The 20,646-nt window shown below is 35.9% G+C and overlaps 1 protein-coding gene across 1 annotated transcript in view; it reads left to right on the top strand.

The window, feature by feature from the left end:
• The window catches only part of LOC105834565 (diacylglycerol kinase 1), an 89,536-nt gene that overhangs the window by 31,003 nt on the left and 37,887 nt on the right, over nucleotides 1–20,646 (top strand). Inside the window, exons 2-3 of the mRNA XM_012677137.3 lie at nucleotides 10,894–11,022; nucleotides 14,083–14,171. Of these exons, the coding sequence (XP_012532591.1) occupies nucleotides 10,959–11,022; nucleotides 14,083–14,171 (153 nt within the window). The 5' untranslated portion in view covers nucleotides 10,894–10,958. The remainder of the gene's footprint in view (nucleotides 1–10,893; nucleotides 11,023–14,082; nucleotides 14,172–20,646) is intronic.

Below are 20,646 nucleotides of genomic sequence, written 5' to 3'. Positions count from 1 at the left end.
ATAAGTTTATGAAAAAAAAAAAAAATATGTATATGTCATAACAACAGCAATATATTTACCTCTATGTTTTTTTACACTTTTCAGTTCATATACGAGAATAAAAGTTACCATTATTCGCTACACTTCATAGAGACAGTCCGTTTGGTCCAGACTTTATTTACGACGAACCAGAAATCGTGAAAATTCATTACGGTTTTTTACAACGCCTAATAAACTTCGCTATTCGTAATTCATCCGCCCCTCTCGACAACATCCGGCGGTGAGGCCAAGCCTCTGTTTTTAATTAAACGCTCGTAGTGTCCCCCGACGCATCTTTTTTCTCGGCGGCTTTCTCCGTCGCACGTATACGCGTCGGCCACGCAAGCCTTTCTGTTTTTACAGGCATCGATCGTCCCGCATCGTCAGCGAGGCCGTAAATTTAAAAGCCGAACGTTTGGCCGGAAACTGAATTTCGATTCCATCCAACTTCGAATACCCGCGAGAATATTTATATGCGATTGAAGATCTCTTTATTGCCGCGCCGTTTTTAAAACTGCATTTCCTAGGAAAGATGGGAATTACGTGTTACGAAGCTCCCTGTGGAGAGCTTCTTTTCAATCGCCCGTGTTTATAACGTTTTTATCAATAATAGTCTCGCGGAGGATTAACGAGATAATTTGCAGAAAGCAAAATATCGCTTTAATCCACACAAATAATTTGACTGTTCCGGCACTTTAACTTGGGCAAATCCGTTTTAAATACGTATCGTAATGACGCGATAGGAATGTAGGCTTAATGCAACCATATATGCATGGCCGTGCGCGCGCGCGCGTGTGTGTGTGTGCACGTAGATTGACGCGTTCGATATATGCATTGCAATTTGATTTTCATATCGCTTTGATGTAGCCAATCAGCACGCAATGTATATGATCTGCGATATTAAATTCAAACGATCAAAACGATATTAAATGAATATGCTTCTCTCGTGTCGCGTTGCCAGATGCAAGGTATCTCAAATTTTTTTTTTTTTAGGGTGATATTCCCCGTTGTGATCGCGTATCGAATGTATGCGCCAGCTTTGACATTTCGAAGTCTGGAAATCTGATACAGCGCTTTTTATTGCAGCGGTACAGGAAACCTTTTCACGAGTGTGTGCGTTTCATTAGGTTTTACCGGAATATAAATATTTATGCTAAAATAAAACGTAAGATCACATTGTTATTACGCGCACGTAATCCGTGTTCTACTGCAATGTAAAACGTTTCTCTTATCGTATTATTATATTTCGCTTGTTACGAGTGAATTCGTAGATTCAACGTAGAGAGAGAGAGAGAAGGAGCAGTGGAAAAGATATTACAGATCTTTCTCCGATAGCGATTATTTTCACGACTGCCGTAAATACGACTCTACGCGATGACGCAGCGCGAAGGGATCGAGCCGAAGAAAATAAAAAGAAGGGATTTCGAATTACCACTACGTCGTCCACTAACGTATCATAAGATATATCGAGTATCGTGTTATCACAACGGGGGAACTGCATGTTTAATGTATCCATTGGTACGCTGTAAAATAAGCGTGCTATTAGATAAACACAAGTTCACGTAGTTTAACATCGCCGCATTTTGAATCACAACCAACGGATACATGTTCGATTACGCAATGCAGTTGCTATTCGCGTTCCTGTTATCGAATGTTCCCCCATTACGACGAGGATTGGTCATTAGCACGTTATGCAGTTACGAATGCATTATTCCGACACGCGATTATACCGACGTATCCCGATCGACAATTGAATTTGAAGTAGATTCCTTAAGTCGCTATTTAATTGCTAATTTACCCGATTTCCTTGCGTTATCGCACTAATTAATGTTAACTGACGGCCAATAAGAGGACCGAGGATAAAATACACGTTCTCACGGAGAAAGATGGCAAACCGACGTCTTTGAGATGCGCTACCGCGCGTGTCGCTCATTATCGCTGCGAGGGCGCAATTACTGAACAATCGTGAGGCGCTTGCAGAAAAGAGGCTATAATTGTAGAAGCGTTATTTATAGAAGTATTTATGACTTCAGACGAAAACAGAAATAGTGCTTGAAAAATAAATAATATTGTCAATTCGCAACACGAAATCTTTTTACGAGGTGTACAAAAGTAGCTTTTAATAAAAATTCATCGTATTAATAGAGACAATTATATTGTGTAATATAATTATACGAATACTAAAAATGGAAATTGCAGTAATTGTATAAGCGTTATTTGTAATATCGTTTACGACTTCAGACGGAAATAGAGTGTCTTGATCGAAAAAAATAAAACTGCCAATTATGTTAATTATAGGAACTATTATGAAAATTGGGTTTATATAAACGGAGCATATTTTATAAATATATATATATAAGGTGGCTGAAATTTTTTTACATCAACTATTTTATCTCTATACTAAAAATTTTTTTAGCGCTTGTATAGAGGTAAAATACTTGATTTGCCCGATCCACCGCCAAATACCGACAAGTGCGCGGCGAGATAAAACCGCCTAGCGAGACGTGCGTCTGCGATCGCTAGAAAGCTTGTAAACAGCTTCCCAGCTAACGCTATGTAAAAAAATTTCTGCCACCCTGTATGCGTGCGCGCACGTGTGTGTGTGTGTGTGTGTGTGTGTGTGTGTGTGTGTGTGTGTGTGTGTGTGTGTGTGTGTGTGTGTGTGTGTGTGTGTGTGTGTGTGTGTGTGTGTGTGTGTGTGTGTGTAAAACAGGATTCATCTTTCTTGAAAATAAGACTTAATCTACGAGAAGGCTTGTGTTGTACTTTCTCTAACGGGTATATTTTTACCGACTAATTATAGCGCAGTTTGTGCTTGCTTGGGCTTTATCAATGCATAAAGTCAGACACGTGCGGCACCCTGATAATAACGCCGTAATGCATATATTACACGTAATAGGAAGAAGAATATTTCAGCCGATTATCTCGTTCGCAGAAATAATAATAATATTAAGAAATTACCATTGCTTATACACTCACGGTGTCATTCTTAGCGTTAGCGAGAATGTTACACGTGCAATTTACGCGCAATACGACTAATTTTCTCAGCTTTCACACGAATGCATTACCGTAACGTACCGGAGTTAAGTATATGCATGTGTTTAATGTAGGTTTATACACACAATGTATGTACACCTTAAAGGTGTGTCTCAAAGGGTGCCCTAATTATCCTCCTAATCTAGTTAATTGCAATCAATGCATAACCATTAGGTGCCATGCAAAAATCATAAGCTTCTTCGAGAAAGACGAATGTCTAAAAGATTTAGCAGTTTTTGCACTAGAGAGTTTCAATATCCTTTTATTATCTGTCTCGGGTTTCGCCGCTATTTTATATTCATAAAAAACTTACCCCATTTTATTACCCTACATACATTTTAATTCTTCTATGCAATGCAATAATTTCATTATCTTTTATTGATTTCTCAATAAAATGGTTTTGTAAAAGTGTGACTTATAACGTCGATAACAAATGTATCTAAAATAGCAACTTAACTTTCGTATACAATTCTAAGTCAGACCATGATCATTTTATTACAGCTGTATTTTCCGGCAATACAATATCTATTGGCCAAGTCTACTTTTTAAAACCGGAACGGTTTTTCACTGGAAATGGTTATTAATAGCCGGGCAAATTCTGTATTTCAACGTCAATCGATTACGTAATACGTTCTTTTTTTTCTATTTAACAAGCGAATATCTTTATAAAGATGACAAAGTTCTACGCGATTTTAATTGTAAGTACGTAATGGTCCCTCACGCGGAATTATTTTATCACGAAGCGAGAGAGGAGAGAGAGAGAGAGAGTAGAAAAAGAAAGAGTAAAGAAAGGCTCTGGACTTTACGTACCTTCCCGTTAAATTCTCTACGCTTTGAGCAACGCATATTCACTGCGGCATTATCGTAAATCAATTATTATCATATCAGCACGAACGAACGATAGAAAATTTTTCACTTAGTCCATCGATCCGTCTTTTAATTTTATTTCGCCGGCATCACGATTGATGAGCAATTTTCGGAACGCTTTCTAATTAAAAAGCGAAAACTGAGAACAGATGAGGTGCATTCAAACCACGAAGTGATAAATAAATTATAGCAAATAATGTTGAAAAGTAGAAGTTAACATCAAATATTTGTATGCATTGTTGGCTTTACTATTGTGCAAAATAGCTCGCATAAAACCAATGAATGTTACGCAATGGATATTTCATTCACATTTTAATTAATTTTAATAATTAAAAACTAAAACTAGACTCAAAAGATTTAAACCGTATGTGTATTAATTATTCTATACAAATATATAAGAATAAATTGAAATTAGTTTATTTCACTCTTATATTATTTATAAATAGTCTACTTAATTTTGAATTTATATATTTACACACTTAAATAAACAGAACTCGACTGAAATGAATCACATACCTATAATTTCAGTGAATACGTAACATTTGTCTCGTCATCAGAAATAATTCCCTCTGAGAAAAAGCTGAACGTATTTTCGCGTCGTATCATAATTTACATGATATATTACCTTATATTTCTCTCTCTCGAGCAGTCTCATAACGGCTTTACTCTTTGTCAATTGCAGAAATCACCTATCCGCAAAAGTATTCCATGAACAGCGTCGCTTAATATTCGTGCAGTAAACTGAGAAACCGTCCTTGTCCCCATTAAAATAATAAGCACAGAATATACGTAATCAAGATTCCAAAATCATTATTCCCGTTACGTAGTTTCTTCTATAACACGTCAAAATTAACTGAACGTAATAAATACGTTTAGAGAAATGTCTCTCTCTTTCTTTCTCTCTATAACATAAATAATACAATAATATAAATTATAAACTCAGGAGTCTGAGATTGTAAACGAGAATTTATTAAAACAGTATTAACACATTTTGGTACACTATTGAATTTTTCTCTCATACTCATACAGCGCAATCTGAGCAACCAATATTTCGCGGGCCATGATTGTCTTCGAGGATGGTCCTATCATAGTTAACTTGACGAGACGGCGTGTATTTCATTCGGCTGTTGGGACAGCATAATAAATTTACTTAACTACCTCCCGTCAGCGATTTCATCGGTCGTTGTAAGCACTGTAACGCGAAACAACGCCGTTACATTCTGAACGAGTTTCCTACAACGCGCAAGAAGAAACGCAATTTCTCCTTCCAGGCTGTAAAAATAGAAGAGATTAAATCGCGAAACGACAACGCGCGAATACCTCTAGCAATTACGACGTCCGCGGAGTTACCGTGAAGTATTCATCTCATTTAGATGATGGATGACGTTGAATCCGCAAGATAGTTCCTTACCTACAATTTGTCTTGAAACTTTTACGCGCGTACACCTTACGATCGGGATAAAAAAATGCGAGGAAATAAGTTTTTTCATTTAAAATTATTTTTTTATAAGAAAATTAATTTTTTTTATTATCCCCGGCACAAAATGCGGAGACATAATTACATAGTGACATATTCTCAATACGACAAAAACGAGAATGAAAATCCATATGAAAAAAACCCTGTGAATTTCGATTTTCTAGCCGCAATGCGTTATTGTACCTGACAGGAGGTAATTCGTCAACTAAAAAACAAATCATGGAGAATGTATTTGTGAAAAAAAATTATTTCTATAGTAAGACTTACTTCAACTTCACTGCAATTAATTAAAGAGTTTTTAAGAAGCGTGTCTTTTTAAATTCTTTTTTGTACATTGTTATGTCGCAAATATCTTACACAAATGAGATATATACATGTAAAAAATAAATAGATCTTTTTTTCTTGGGAGTACGTTTTGTTAACGTTTTTAACGTAATTAGCGTAGGACCGCGTATATAAAAACATAAATTAATCAATATTTATATAGTATAACATATTACATTTAATTTTCAATTAAAATATTTAATTTATCTTAATATAAGTAATTATTCAACTATTAATTATTTCATACTTATTTTTTTTATCTCTTTAATTTTACTAACATTAAATTTTCTAATATCCAAAAAATCATTTCAAGATCGAGAAAAAACCTCCCCATTTGAATGTGGATTTGATCCAATCTCTTCTAATCTAATTTATTATATGGTTATATATGGTTACGTAATTGCGCATTTATTGCGCATATTTCACATTTTTTTGAAAACCACACATTTGTAACTCGGGATTCTGTAAAATAAACCCGTCGTTTTCGGGGCACGATCTGCCTTCTCTCCATTTCGGCAAAAAGCGGCGACGCGCAAAACAAAAAAAAAAAAACGTCGCAATCGCGTCCGTCCCTTGCGTGGGATTTATTTTCCTCCGGGGGAAGGGGGTGGATTAAACGGCCTGCGCCAGGCCACATCTCGAGCTGTCCTTCATTCGGATTCGTGTGCAAAACTAATTACAACGTCGCTCGTCCGTCGCGCGCGCCGCATCGATTGGTGGCATTTTGTGAGAGCGCTCGGGGACCGTCAGATGTAGCGGACGGCCGACGGCACGCGGTAAATCACGGAAGAAGCCAGCGGAGCAATAAAATTGCATTTCACGCTCGTGGCGCGCGCGCGAAGGGCCGCGCGTGCACGCGAGAAAACCGCGCGTGTACGAGCTCGCGCCGGATCCCGGCCTCGCTGCGCGTTAATCCGGATTAACGAAATTATCGGCGGGTCCGCATCCCGCCGGGGGCGAGCGAGAGTCACCTCTCGGTGGTGAAGTATTACGTAGGGGAGGATACGTCGGGATTAACGCGATCGCGCGTCGCGTGATTGTCCGCGTTCCGTATCCACGGGACGCGGCGGCGTTGTATGCACGTCGCGAATTAAAGGTTTCGCGCGAAACAACGGGGATAATCCGCCGCGATGCTAATCTACTAAATTCTTTTAATTTGCCGCGTTATCGCCCGACACTCTCGTTGTTATCCGAACTCTTGCCTTTGAATGGAGCGCCGTGTGCTGTTGGCTCCGTTAATTCCAGTTCACACCCGGTTTGTCACGAAAACCGCGGCGTAGAAGTACAGTGTTCAGTGAATACTTTAGTATTCATAAATAGCACTTGTAGACAACAGAGTATTTATAATGGCAGTGCAGATAGAACAGTTATAGATAGAGTAGTGTGACAGAGATGTGTTAATAAAAAATTTAATTAATGTTTAACGATGTGAATTAGGAATTTATGAAATGATAATATTTTTACAGAGGAATACCGTGCGACGGTGTCGCTATTAAATATTTGGAATGACTGGGGCGATTGTGTAACACGCTGTGTTTTTCTTTTATTTAATAATCCTATAATATGAAAAAGAAGCATTAATATTGCGTAAAGAGCATTTTCGAATGCCGTAATGCGTAAAATACTTCGAATGCCATAATTATGTTATGTAAATAAACTCGCGGTAACACTGTGTTTCTCATTATGCAGGGCGTCTAGCGGCTATTGTGCAATGCATTAACAGCGTATTTTGGATATTAATTTGAGTTGAAAATGTTGATACGAGAGGAGCACGATGGTCTCGAGTTATAAACGATCCAAATTGATTAATTAGTATCGCATAAAGTTTGCACGCTCAGTCCCGTAATTGCATGCGGATCAATTTGTTATTCATTTTTCCAATTCAAATATTAATTTTTATTGCTCGGTTAATTTTGTCTTTTAACTTCTTGCGTTCTATTATGTGTATTACTGTCTCAGTTAGTTTGTTTTATTTCAAAGCCGAGAGAATAAATTGGATAATTTATGACAAATTAATACAAAATTGACGCATTATAGTAATAAATACAATCAGTAATAATTTATATTTTTGATTAAATTGTTAGAATATATAATGTTACGTGAGTATAAAATATTTACTGTCACTCTTTCATTTATGTCATTCAAATATAGACATTAAAAAAAATCTCTTAATATATTGGTTTCTTGCGTCAATTTATGTAATATTAAACCTGAAAGGGTCATACGCATATCCTCTCAAATTTTATTAAAAACATACTTAAAAAAGAAAAAAAGAAAAATAAAGTAACGCATTTAAATATTAATAGCTTTTCCCTACGTTTTTCTATAGAGATATATTAACCTTTAATTAGTCGTGCGGGGTCGCCGCGACCTCAATTATTTTATTTTTGTAATGTTTTAAAAGTTAGATTAGTATAATTAGTGTAACGCTGTTGCTTAAAATAGAAAAAAATTATTTGTTATTTACTTTTTTTTCAGTTTATTTCAGGTAACTGTTGCGATCTCATGCGTCAAACGACGTATTTTCGCGTGAACTAATGATTAATTTATTTTTACTTTATACAAATACAAAAAAACGGGAATATCTTGTCTTCATTCTCCATGAAATACATGAGAGAATATTTAATTTAAAAAATTAAATTAAAACTTTTTAAAAATTTAAATATTTTACTCGTATATATAATATTTTTTATACTTAAATTAACATATCTTTATTCACAACTGCATTTTTTTAATATTTTGCATTTGCAGGGTCGCGATTGTGTTCAATAATTAAACACATTACCAACATCAACCAACGTTCTTTTTAAAGCTGAAAAACCAAAAAATATCAGCAGTTTTATCTCAGTGACACTCGTTGAATTTCAAGAAATATCGATCAAGAAGTAATTATATTACGCAGATATTAAAACAGTAATTTAAGTCTCATTTTCTGCCGGGTTTATTTCTAACTTTCAACGAACAAATTATGTAAGACACTTGTTTCAATTAAACAGCCATCGCTTCGAATATCTGCTTATTAATCGTTCGTTACGAAAGCTCATTATTCACGGAGTTCGGTAATCGTTAATTGTATGTAAGGAATAATCGCATTCTCTAGTACTGGTACTTATCGCGACCGTGTTTCCATGGGGTAACGCGACGATATACGATGCTGCTCGTCCCACGTCCCACCCGGTCGACCTCGCCGGTGACAACAAAGCGACCGAGTTACACGGATACTTTGTATATACACAATAACGCGGCGTGCGCAAAAACAAACGTCAAGCGGTGTGCGCGGGTGTGCCAACTCACTGTTGTCACGAAACATTTAATGCACGCTGTAAAATAAAGGTACGTCGAATATTCTTGTATCTCAAATCAACATTGATGAATGAGTTTATTATCGCACATCGCTTTGTTACGCAGACCCGTCAGCGTCGTTTGAGATAACGATTAATTTTCGGTAACGATCGAAATCATTTTCTCCCTTATGGAAAGGAAGATTATATAATTTGCATGTAACGGTTAAAATTTGTTATTCAACGTAATCAAATTATCACTGTCTATTAATGCATAAGCGCAATTATTATTTTTTTTTCTTTTTTTTCATTGTTTTACTTTAACAGAGAAAAATTGAACTTTTAGAGGGAGGAAATAAACGCGATGTACGTGTTGTAAGCGGTTTCTCGCATCTGCCAAATAACTTTTTTTATTCACATATTGGTGGTGATTGGTGGAGCGTAAAGTTGCATATCTGCTCTCTGTGCCAAAAAATTAAATCCATCTAGAATATATCAGATTGTTTATTGATCCACCTCTCGGAAAGCAATAGCAAACCATTTAGAGTATCTTTGCCAAGTCACTATGAATATGTCTCAAATGTGGAGATCACGAGTCCATCATCAATCACGATGAACTGACTTGAAAAAGAGATTCCGTATTGATTAGTTATGAAGAAAGAATGTGTTGTTTAACGCACACTTTTATAGTATGTCATCTCTACTTATCGGTTATTATAGATCGCGTTTGTTTCCAAAAATTTAATCAAAAATTCAATCTTTTGTTCGAATCGTTTGTTACCTGACCGTAGCAAATTTTTGAAAGGAAAAAAGAAAATTCAGCACGTTGGACACGTGTAAATATCGCCTGGTAGCTTTTTCTTTGTGGATAAAGTTTTGCGTGGCTCAGCCAAAGACAGTACAGTGAAATGGGGATAGCGAGCGTTCAAAGCGCCGAGCGAATGAGTTTCATTGGACGTCACGGGTTTCGCTGACAGAGCATGTGTCCAGCCGCCGCCACATGTTTGCGAGAGAAACACGTTCGATCGTTCGGATCTCTCTCTCGCGCATAGGCGCGTTTACAGCGAGAGAAAAGCGGCCACAGCGACCGTAAATCTGTAATTTTAGCACGAACGACCGATACGCCACGAATGTGTGAAATCGCGGTGGACTATATTAGTATATTAGTACAAACCACTAGCACAGTAAATCAACAGTAAACTTGTTTCTAGGTTGATTTAACAGATAATTTATCGAACTAAAACCGCACGAGTTCCGACGAGTTTTCCCCGATTTCTTCTTGTTAATTAATTAATTTAATTTACGTCAATTTATTATTATCTTTAATTGATTTGCTTAAATGATGGTGCTTTCCACTCGAGGCAGCCGATTGAACAGAAGGATAAATATATATTTATACGCCATTTTTAATATTCGGAAAATGAGCTTTGTCGGCTGAGTGTGTTACACAAAATAATAAAAAATGCAGAAATGGCTCAATATTGATTACATTATAGTTAGGGGTGTAAACACAAAATGCTTAGTATAGCGTAAAGCATAGCATAAGACCACTGGATCGTTGAATAATGAGCATCTAGCATGAAGTCACCATATTGATTTGCATAAAACATTGTCATTGGTCCAGTGGTCTTATGTTATACTGTGCATTTCATGTATCGTTTAGCTTTTAGTCGTTAAACAGTCTGACATTTTAATAAGTTAATTGAAACTTGTCGAACATATAAGTATTCTCTTTACGATACTAGTAATAGTAAATAATTTCAAACAAGTAAGAGGCCATAGAACTATTTAATTAAGCAACTCTATGAAGTAGAACTCGAATAATGAAGCTGTGCGAAAGGATTCGATATCGGTCACGTTTTACAGATAGCGATATCTTTTGATTTGCAGGTGACGAATTTCAGTATCCGACATTTGGCCACTCATCCTGAGGGACACATAGATCAGAAGTAAGGATGACCTTCCACTGGGATAAGCTCTCGCCAGCGGAATTCCAACAACTTCAGGACTTGGCAGCTTGTAAGTAACAAAAGGAGGAACCGAGAAGGAAGTGCTGAAACGTGTAAAATAATGCGGATAAATCACAACGTAGGGCACGACGCTTTCTCCCTCTCTCTCTCTCTTCTTTTGAATTTTTTTACAGGTCATAAATCCCGAAGTCCGCGTTCCTGATGAAGTTTTAACAAAGTTTGACTTATCTAGCGTCAGCAAAATTTAACACGAACAACTTTATATACTTCTGGCTAAGTTTTCACTTAATAAGCGCTGTTATTAATTTGCGGACACTTAGCGAAGATTAAGCCCCTAATTATTTATCGATATTCCAGATTTTAAACTTGTAAATATGAAAGATCATGTAATATAAAGGCCAAAACGAGTTCGATGTTCTGTATAATATTCACAAAATTCACTGATACTCATTTTCAACGAAGGTAGAATACTTGCACCTTTATTGGCAATGCCAATGTCAATATATTATTTTTCTTGACATTTTTTAAGTGCAATCCTTAGTCTGTATTTAATTAGGCGACCATCTACGCAGCGTCGCGCGAATGAATTGAATTGCGTGGCGTAATTTTATTTATCCCGGATCGGATCCAGTGCGCGATAATTTTATCGCGAATTTGCTCATTGAATACAAATGAGGTTCTCGTGATGCCTGTTGCGTTCTTTAAAAGTTTCGTTGCGATGGAAATGAAGTTAATGGCGCTATCGGGTTACTATCGTTGCACGAACCGGATTATGGTCACGGGAAATTAAGTTATTTAAACAACGAAATATAATATAATAGTATTATCCGTTACTGTCAAAGTGTAAACCAATACGTAAGAAAATGCACTGTAATAAAGAGCTCTGGCATTTTGCCGACATGTTTGCAATTACATGCTCCTGATAAAATAAAATGATATTATGTTTCATTTCCGTGAAATATGTAAACTTTCTACTTTTGATTGTCGTAAATTACATAGAATATGTTGTAGTGAATATTCTCAAATTATATGTACCAAAGACACTACCTTTAATTACAGTTAGCACTTAACTTAATTAAATATAACTGAAATGAAGTGATAATTGGCTCCGTTCAATTACGTAGAATGAAAGTCAACAACTGAAAGTTTGTTGAAAGAAAGCCATTAAAAATACATCAAGATGGATTATAAAACGTAAATACTATCACGTTGAAAAGGGAAATATGAAATATGATCAGCAATTTATATGTCTTCATTTATTCCCTTTTGCTACAAAAAAAGTGTTATGCATATTGTCTCAAGTAAATAGTTTATAAACTAATTTGCATTGGCTTTAATTAAGAACGCTGTATTGGTTAGCTTTTGACGTTTTCAAAACGAAAACTTCGCAGATATTTTCCATGATGTTGCTCTGGATAAAATCAATCGCGACACATTTCGAGAAATTCTTGATTGAACTTGATTGAATAATTAAAACGAGCGTGCGTATAAAGTCGCCTGTGATATAATTTCGCTGATGTAACATTCGAATGATGAAATTCATACAATTCCGTTGTATTTCCGTACGATTTACCGGCCGGCAGCGAACGCGCTTCGAATTTTCCGCGTATAAACGCCTCGATCGCGAGTTTGACGACATACAGGTGTTCCTGCCGTCTAGTATGTTACATCTGGCTGGCAACGCCCAGCACGTCTTTCGAGAAGAGGCAACATGCGCGACATTCGCGCAGAAAAGCCACTAATTCATCGTACAAACGGTGCACTTTGTCGCGCGAGCGAATAATAAATTGCCGCCGTTCGTCAACAAATTTACTGGCATTACCGTAATGCGGCTATCATCCTCGTAATCTTTTATTCGAAATAGAACAATGTCGTATGAAACGCCGAAGGAGGGCTCCGTGTTTGAAACCCACGGAAAAAGGATTACGAGTCAGACAAGTATAGAAAGATTACGAGTAATAAATAAGCTGATAAAGAATAATCGAATATTACACATCATGTTTATTAACACTTCGGCTATCATCGATAGAATAAACATTTCCTTTCATTTTCCTCAAAGTTAAATAAACATTAAATTTTTTTTTAGTGTAACTATATAATTATAAATTAAACGACTATTTTTTTTTTATCGAGAATTGTTTAACTGAAAGCCATTTATTAAATTTATTTTAAAATTATTACTCGTGTGTGTATTTTTTATTAAGAGGCTCTTATAAATATCTGCCGAATCGTAAGAAAGGCAACTTACGGCAGAAAATCTTTCTGCCAAGTTGTTGTCCGCCGTCCATTAGTACGGACTTGTGTTCCACTGTTATAAAACAATCGTTCAATAATCGTCAACAGCTTTGCGGAGGGGGCGAGGAGGAGCAGGGCGGAACAGCGAGGCGGAAACATGAATTTTAGCTGGGGCGCGTTAATCATCTGCCCGTCCGAATACGATCCATCGTGGCCGTCAATCGACTCGAAAATAGTAGTCGCCCAAAAATATCCCGGTCTGTTAAGTGCATTATGACGTCGGTACGGGTAGATTAGGCCAATGGCCTCCTATTATTAGTCAATTTATCGCCGTTGTTTCTTCTGTAAACAGTTGAATCCAAGATGGTTGATCAATCGCCCTCCCTCCGCCCTCTTCGCTGTCTAATCTATCAGAGGCGAACTTGCTCATGCCACATTCGCTGACAGGTTAAATGTTGCACGAACGAGGGAGGGGGAAAAAAAAACGTTCCCTCGCGAAATATTAATTTGTATATTGCGAAATATTAATTAATTTATAACTGTGACGTTTGTTTATTGCTTTGTTACAACGTTCGATTTATAAAGGTGAAAAGGGAAGCGAGAAATTTTGAAACTTTTTAATATCGTACGCTTCACATGGCGTCAATTAAATCTTTTTGTCCAATAAAATTACGTTTTTAATTTGCCTCTACATTTTATATATGTAGTCAGTAAGCAACGTTTCAGTAAATTTTCGACATATGTGAAAGTCGATGAAGTACCGTTATTCAGATTTTTGACGTCTGACAATTATTGTTGTTTCCTTCTGATGCCGTTAGAATGGAGTTTAATTGAATGCAACAAATTATTGAATCATTAATTGTTTTCTTTTCAGATTCCACGCGCAAGCTCCAGGATGTTCTGGCTGAATTTTGTGGGAGCAACACGACGCCAAGCGGCGTGCCGAAATATCATCCGGACGGAGTGAGTCATAAAGATTGGTCCATATTTTAGTCGTGGCCGATAGCGTGCGCATTTAAAATTTAAGAGGATACCCCTACTATAAAAAAAGATGTATCGTTCCAAAGACGGGGGCGAAATTAGGAAGATGTATATTCAGCGTGTGCCATGAAAATTGCAAATACTCCATGCAATGTTATCTGAATTTTTCATCCGATATACTTTTTATCGCGGTACTCTGTTCGGTAAATGTTATTTTTTGTGAAGTATACGTTTGATTCCATAGAAATTTCCGCAAGTTTTTCTGTGTAAATCGATAGATGTGAAGGATTCCGCCGAGCGCGAACACGATTTCGTCGCCGTCACTCGTCTCAGGTGTACTTCAGCCTTTCTATAAAATGAAATTGAACGATCGGTGCGCTCGAGAGTGCACTTGAGCGACAAATATCTACTTAACTTGTACGCAAACTGTTTAAACAAGCTTTTCAGGAAACGTGATATTTTTATGGAGAACCGCGACAAGTATATCCCGAAGATTCACGTGAATGATTAGTCTATTTAGGTTCTTTGTGTAAGAAATATAAGTTTTTATAAAAAGAAAACCTAGTTGATCGAATGCGCGGTTCGTCGATGATAAATTTCCATCGTTAAAGAACGGCTATCCCTCCAGAAGAAAGCAGCTACTTACGATGCTTACTTTATCTGCTTCATATCGACTGAAGTACTGTCAGATTATATAAGGGTAGTTTATATTTTGAGTGAAAGGTATATAGGGGGGGCGACGTAACGCGACGGTATAATATTGTGTCCGTGTTACAGTGAGAACGCATTTGTTCCATAAAATCGTAAACTACTCCCGCTAGAATAACATTCAGAACACGTACGATGCTCCGCGGGACAGGTGGAAGTTATTGCGTGCTTGCGTTATACAAGGACGAACGTGTAAGAGAGTTCCATTCGACGACGCATTAATGATCGACTCGAATTCCTTACGATAGTCATAAGCGTAAGTTATCTCCTCCCGCGCGGAAAAGAGGCTTTTTTTGCTGCAAATGACGGACGTACGCATTTTGGCCGTTAGTTTAAGATATATTTTATGAGAAATTATATTAAAAACAAAAAAACGTAAAAGCGATCTCTGGATGTATTCTAAATCCGCGATAAGCGCGCAAATTTTTTTTTCAACGATGAGAAAAGCGCGGATTCCCCGGAGTTCTGAGGATTAAAAAAATTTTTTTTCGACAGCTTATAATGCGCGAATTTGTCTCGTGAATTTCACGACGGCGGAACTAGACTCGTTCTTCCAACTTCGGCGCCTCTCGCGCCGTTTCCTGACAGTCGTTTTACTTTTACGGTCGGTACGCGATGTATTGCCGGAACAATGTGTAACATACGTTTGTAAACACGCGGGAGCACATTTAGTTCTCCCGAGGAATATTAACTCCGAAACTAAAACAGATTGCTGAAGTTGCGAGGATGCTGGAGTTTTTTTTTTTTTTTTATTTTATTTAGTACGAAGTACCCGTCGACACCGTGTTTACCGTTCGTCACAGTTTGTCGTAACACGCGTTGCATCACGATGATGTATCGATCAGAGATTCTTTTACGCGTACCTCTCTCTTGTGACTAATGGAGCAATTTTTTGCAAAAATTTTGCATCAAGTCTCATGGGAAAGGTCACGAGTGTCGTCATAAATATTCAAATGACTGATACGTCGACGAATACGCGCGAACTTTTTCGAGAACCACGATAATTTTATTTAACAATTCCATTTTTATATTTTTGTTTCCGGGTTGAAGATTCAGGATCAGACATGCGTCTCTTGTTAATGTTTCTCTCTCTGATAAAGTGAAACAGTTATTACACTACAACAGGCAGCAAAATACACCCGCGTGTAAACGATTTGAACCGTTTATTTTCGCCTAAATTCTCGAACCCTTATAAAACTGTTCCGAGTTACAACAAAAAGCCCGGCTCGATCCCGACGGTAGTAATTCCGTGGCACGTTCCAAGCTGGGGTCCCTTTGAGGAGCGATCTAAATTACTTTCTTCTATGTCGTCGGCGTCTTTCCGCAAATTTCGACCGCGTGACACTTTCAGACGGCGAACAAATTTACTGCCTCGCCATCGACGGCGACGTAATCCACCGTTCTCGAGTGAGATATTCTCATATGAGCGGCCACGAACGGAATTTCACGATGTATTAGTCTTCGCGTAATTATTTTATCAGAATGGGCAATAAAGCTTGAATTTCTTATAGGATCGTAAGAAATTGCGGCGCTAAAGCACTCGGATATTATAACACAAATAAGAAAGGATAGCCTTATTCGATCAAAGCGAGAATCTTGGTGCATAATAATTCTTTGCGTGAATTTTCGAAAAGTGAATCCAATGTAATCGACAACTCGAAACAGTGAGGAATTTGGATTTTTAAAGACGACATTTGCCTATTCAGTTTTATTATTAATAAAACAAGAGAAGATACCAGGAATAAATAAAAAGAAAATTACTACTGTGAGCCACCGTAGTTGCAAGAGCAAATAATTAATAATGAATAAATTAATACTTATTAAAATATTTAATAATTATTAACAAATGAAAATTATTATTTTACTGAAAAAATTATTCAGTTTTACATTCAAAAACTAAAAAAATCTAAGGATGCAGATAAGAATGACAATGTATATATATAAAAATGAAAGAGAGAACAAAAGAGAAAAGATGGCAGAAAATTTTAATAGAATATGAAAAAAAACGTGCAGTAGCTTTAAGAACATAATCTATTTTTAGAAATGCGTTAATATTTATTCTTTAAAGAAACTGTATACGTACGAAAATTGTTTGTAACATTCTATTTTAATCAAACAATACATTTTTATAGTTTATTTACTTTATTTGTTATTTTTTATATTATTTGTTATATTGAATAATATTGAAATTTATAAAATAATGAAAAAAAATTTCAATTTTTTGGTACAAGTACTTTGAGTATTTCTTTAAGTATTTAAGATAATTTATGCAAAATTTTATTGCAATTCTAAGCCCAGTTGTTCTGTAAATAAATGCATTTTGTTTATTTATTTATAAGAAAACTTATCTCTATATCGGAATGAAGTTTTACATAAATTAAATCCTACTCTGGTTCACTCTTCAACTCTCCATCTCAAAGGATCAGAGATTTGCGTTACACCGATTACAAATTTACGAATCTGAGATGTAGAATCGAATCCGAGACCGTCAATTATGAATCTGCCGCTCTCAAACGGAGCCACATGATATCCTACTCGGATTTTACGTTAGACACTTGTCTGAAGTTTCGCGGTTCTTGAAACGAAGAAGGCTGACTTATATAACTCGTACGTATACATCGTAATAATGCTTCAAAAGCTTTCTGTCGTTCTGTAGAATGGTACGTGCCGTAGAAATTCGCAAGACACCAACGGAACTTGTTCGTTGGAAAGCACAGAAATTGCATTATTCTCACTAAGAGTGTCACAACGCTTACTCATCTTATTGCATACAAAGTGACAGTTAAAATCCATTAACGTTGAGCTATTGTCACGAGAAAGATTTCATAAACTTTATTGAGCCAGCGACGCTATTCGCTCAGAGTCATCAAACATCATTCAATTTATCGTAACTACATACAATACGATCCAGTAAAAAAATATTGTCGATTTCGAGGCACGATTACATAAGGCACGATTACATAAGGCACTGATGGATATTTTATGTAATTTATTTAAAACAAAAACTTTCGATTAACACTCGGTAATAATTTGAATCTCTGCACACATATATCTTCAGAATATGTATATACATAGAGAGAATTTTCTTTTAAAAATTATCCTGAAAACCGTGATAATTGTGAAACAACGTAAACCTCGAAGAATTTTACTATACTTTTAGCAAAATTTACTAAAATTTTGTTAAGAGTATAATAAAATTCTTCAAGGTTTACGTTGTCTCACAATTACCACGATTTTCAGCATAATTTTTAAGAGAAAATTCTCTTAGCGTACACAACAAATTTTATATTGAAAATTTGTAAGCAGTAAGCTCGGATCAAGGAAAAAATTATAAAAAATTTTTACTATGTTATTCATCAAATAGCCATAACTTTTGTACTATTAATGGTATAATTTTTTGAAATTTCTTTTTATGATCCGTGACTGTTATCATACATAATAATTTTTGATATAAAAATTTTCTCTGTGTATATATATCTATAAATTTGCTTTCTATAGCTTGTGAATATATTTCGTATTTTTAAATACTCACAAGTCGTATAAAAGAAAAAACAATAAGATAAAATATAAAAAGATAGCTAAAACGACTGCTAGATGCGCTCAATATTATTGCACGATATTTGAATACTGCAAAGTATTGTTGATCACTTAGGGGCCATATTGAATTTATTTTGAATTGTTCAGAGGAATGTACAATATTATTGATCGTCTAGGGATCGTTTTAAGTTCAATTTTAGGTTCAATTTTATATATCTTTGTAAACCGGAGAAGTGAACTACATTGAGCGGTCTAATCGATTATTTTTATTGTCGCAATATCAACATGAAGTACTTCAAGTTTAGTGACAAAACCACTGAAATCGGACTGACCAATATTGCGTTCACATTTACAAACTTTGTACAAGAGAACACAAACTTGGTAACCCCCGCGGGATGCGACAATCGACATCAAATGCTAAGAGGATACGACGGTTACGAGATCAAGAGGTCCAGAAATTCCCCCGTGGACGCGGTCTTTTGCCGTGAAGCGTGTCGAGAACTCATAATTGGAGATTCCACCGAGGGACAAACGTGCGTCAACGGCCGATAAGAGGTCACATTCAACCGCAAGTCCATCACACGAAACACGTGCTGCAGCACTCGACTCCCTCGATTATAGTTAGTCGAAACTGTGATTTACTCGAACGGGCACTCTCGGTGTAAACGAATGGAATTGTTTGAAAATCGCTAGTTTTGTTCTACGATTACACTAATTGATCATCACATTGAATTACTAATTGTAATACTGTTTTTTATCCATTAATCTGTCTAATCTGTTTAGATACAAGGTCTGTCTTCTTATATTTAGACAAACATTTTGTAACTTTAATGAAATTTATTTATACATTCAAAAAGCAAAATATATACTCTAAAGAAAGAGACGCTTTACAAGTTATGCAAATATTATAATAAATGCCAAATTCAAAAATTGATTTTTTTTTGTAATAGTTTTTAATTGTTTTTATTTATAATTTAATTATTTTTATAAAATTGCTCACTAATCCTTCACGTTTTATTTGTTTAAACTAGGAGTGGAGTGATTGTATTGCATCTCGCAAATATTGTATCGTATTTTTCACATTTTAATCAAAAGTTTTATTTATTAATTGTTTGGAAGCATCATTGCAAATGATACGAATAACGCGGTCACCAAACAATAACGTTAAGGTCCGATAATTGTGAGTTTAATTGAATAAATGCGTATATATTGCCAACAGAAATATTCCTGCCCGATAGCGATAATAGTCAACGAAATGCCATATATGTATACAAAAGTGGAAAACAAATAGCGCGGCATTAAATCAATAAAATTGCGATGGTTGAAAGGAGTTGCTTGCGTCCGCTCATTAGTACACGAAACACTGCCGAGATCTTATAACCAAGAGGGAGTTTAGGTTTTGCGGCATTGGTCTGAACAATCAGATTCAAATCTTAACTTCCTACATTAACTGTAGAATTTCGAGAACACCAATTTATACCATCAATATGGCAAAAGTTATTGGATTTATTTCGGAGATATGACTTAAATGATTGACAAGAATTATTCATCAAAAGTTGAAAAGTTTATTCAATTCTACAAAGTAGCTCGATTCTCTTCCGCCGTTTATATTCAAGAAATATGAGATATTTATATATAATATTCATTCCAATTTTATAATTTAATTGATTAAGCGGGACGATAACAATCTTGATAAACGAACGTTGCCAAAGGAACATTTCACAGGCCTAATAAAAGTTTCGAAAGATTCAAAATTAAATCTCAAATCGGATGAGAATAACCAAAGACTTTGACGTCAGAATGAAATCCGAAAAGTACACTTGCTGGTCGTCTATCCGCTATCGACGAAAACAGAATTCTCGAAAGGAGAGAAAGTAATCGAACAAGTTAGATCGCGATAAGAAGCTAGACGGAGGGAGGAATAGGGGGTGAAAAGGAAAAGCCGGTTACATCCTCTTAAGACGAAAACCTTCGAAGAACATGTAACTGGATCTGTAAGCAGAGAATTATGCCACTTGTACGTCGACCGTACCTCATTTCGTTTCACTATTCTTACATAGGTTTAAGAATTTAGACTGATGTAATAATGTAAAAAAAAAACTATTACATTTTCGGAAAATTGTTTTTAAAATGCAATACGTATAAATGTGAATTTCTATTTAAATTTCTATTAAAAAAATATAGTATATCATAAAAATATAAACAGAGAGAA

Source organism: Monomorium pharaonis, chromosome 3 (genome assembly GCF_013373865.1).
Source record: "Monomorium pharaonis isolate MP-MQ-018 chromosome 3, ASM1337386v2, whole genome shotgun sequence".
Classification (NCBI taxonomy): Eukaryota; Metazoa; Arthropoda; class Insecta; order Hymenoptera; family Formicidae; genus Monomorium; species Monomorium pharaonis.
This window is presented reverse-complemented; position numbering and strand designations above follow the sequence as displayed.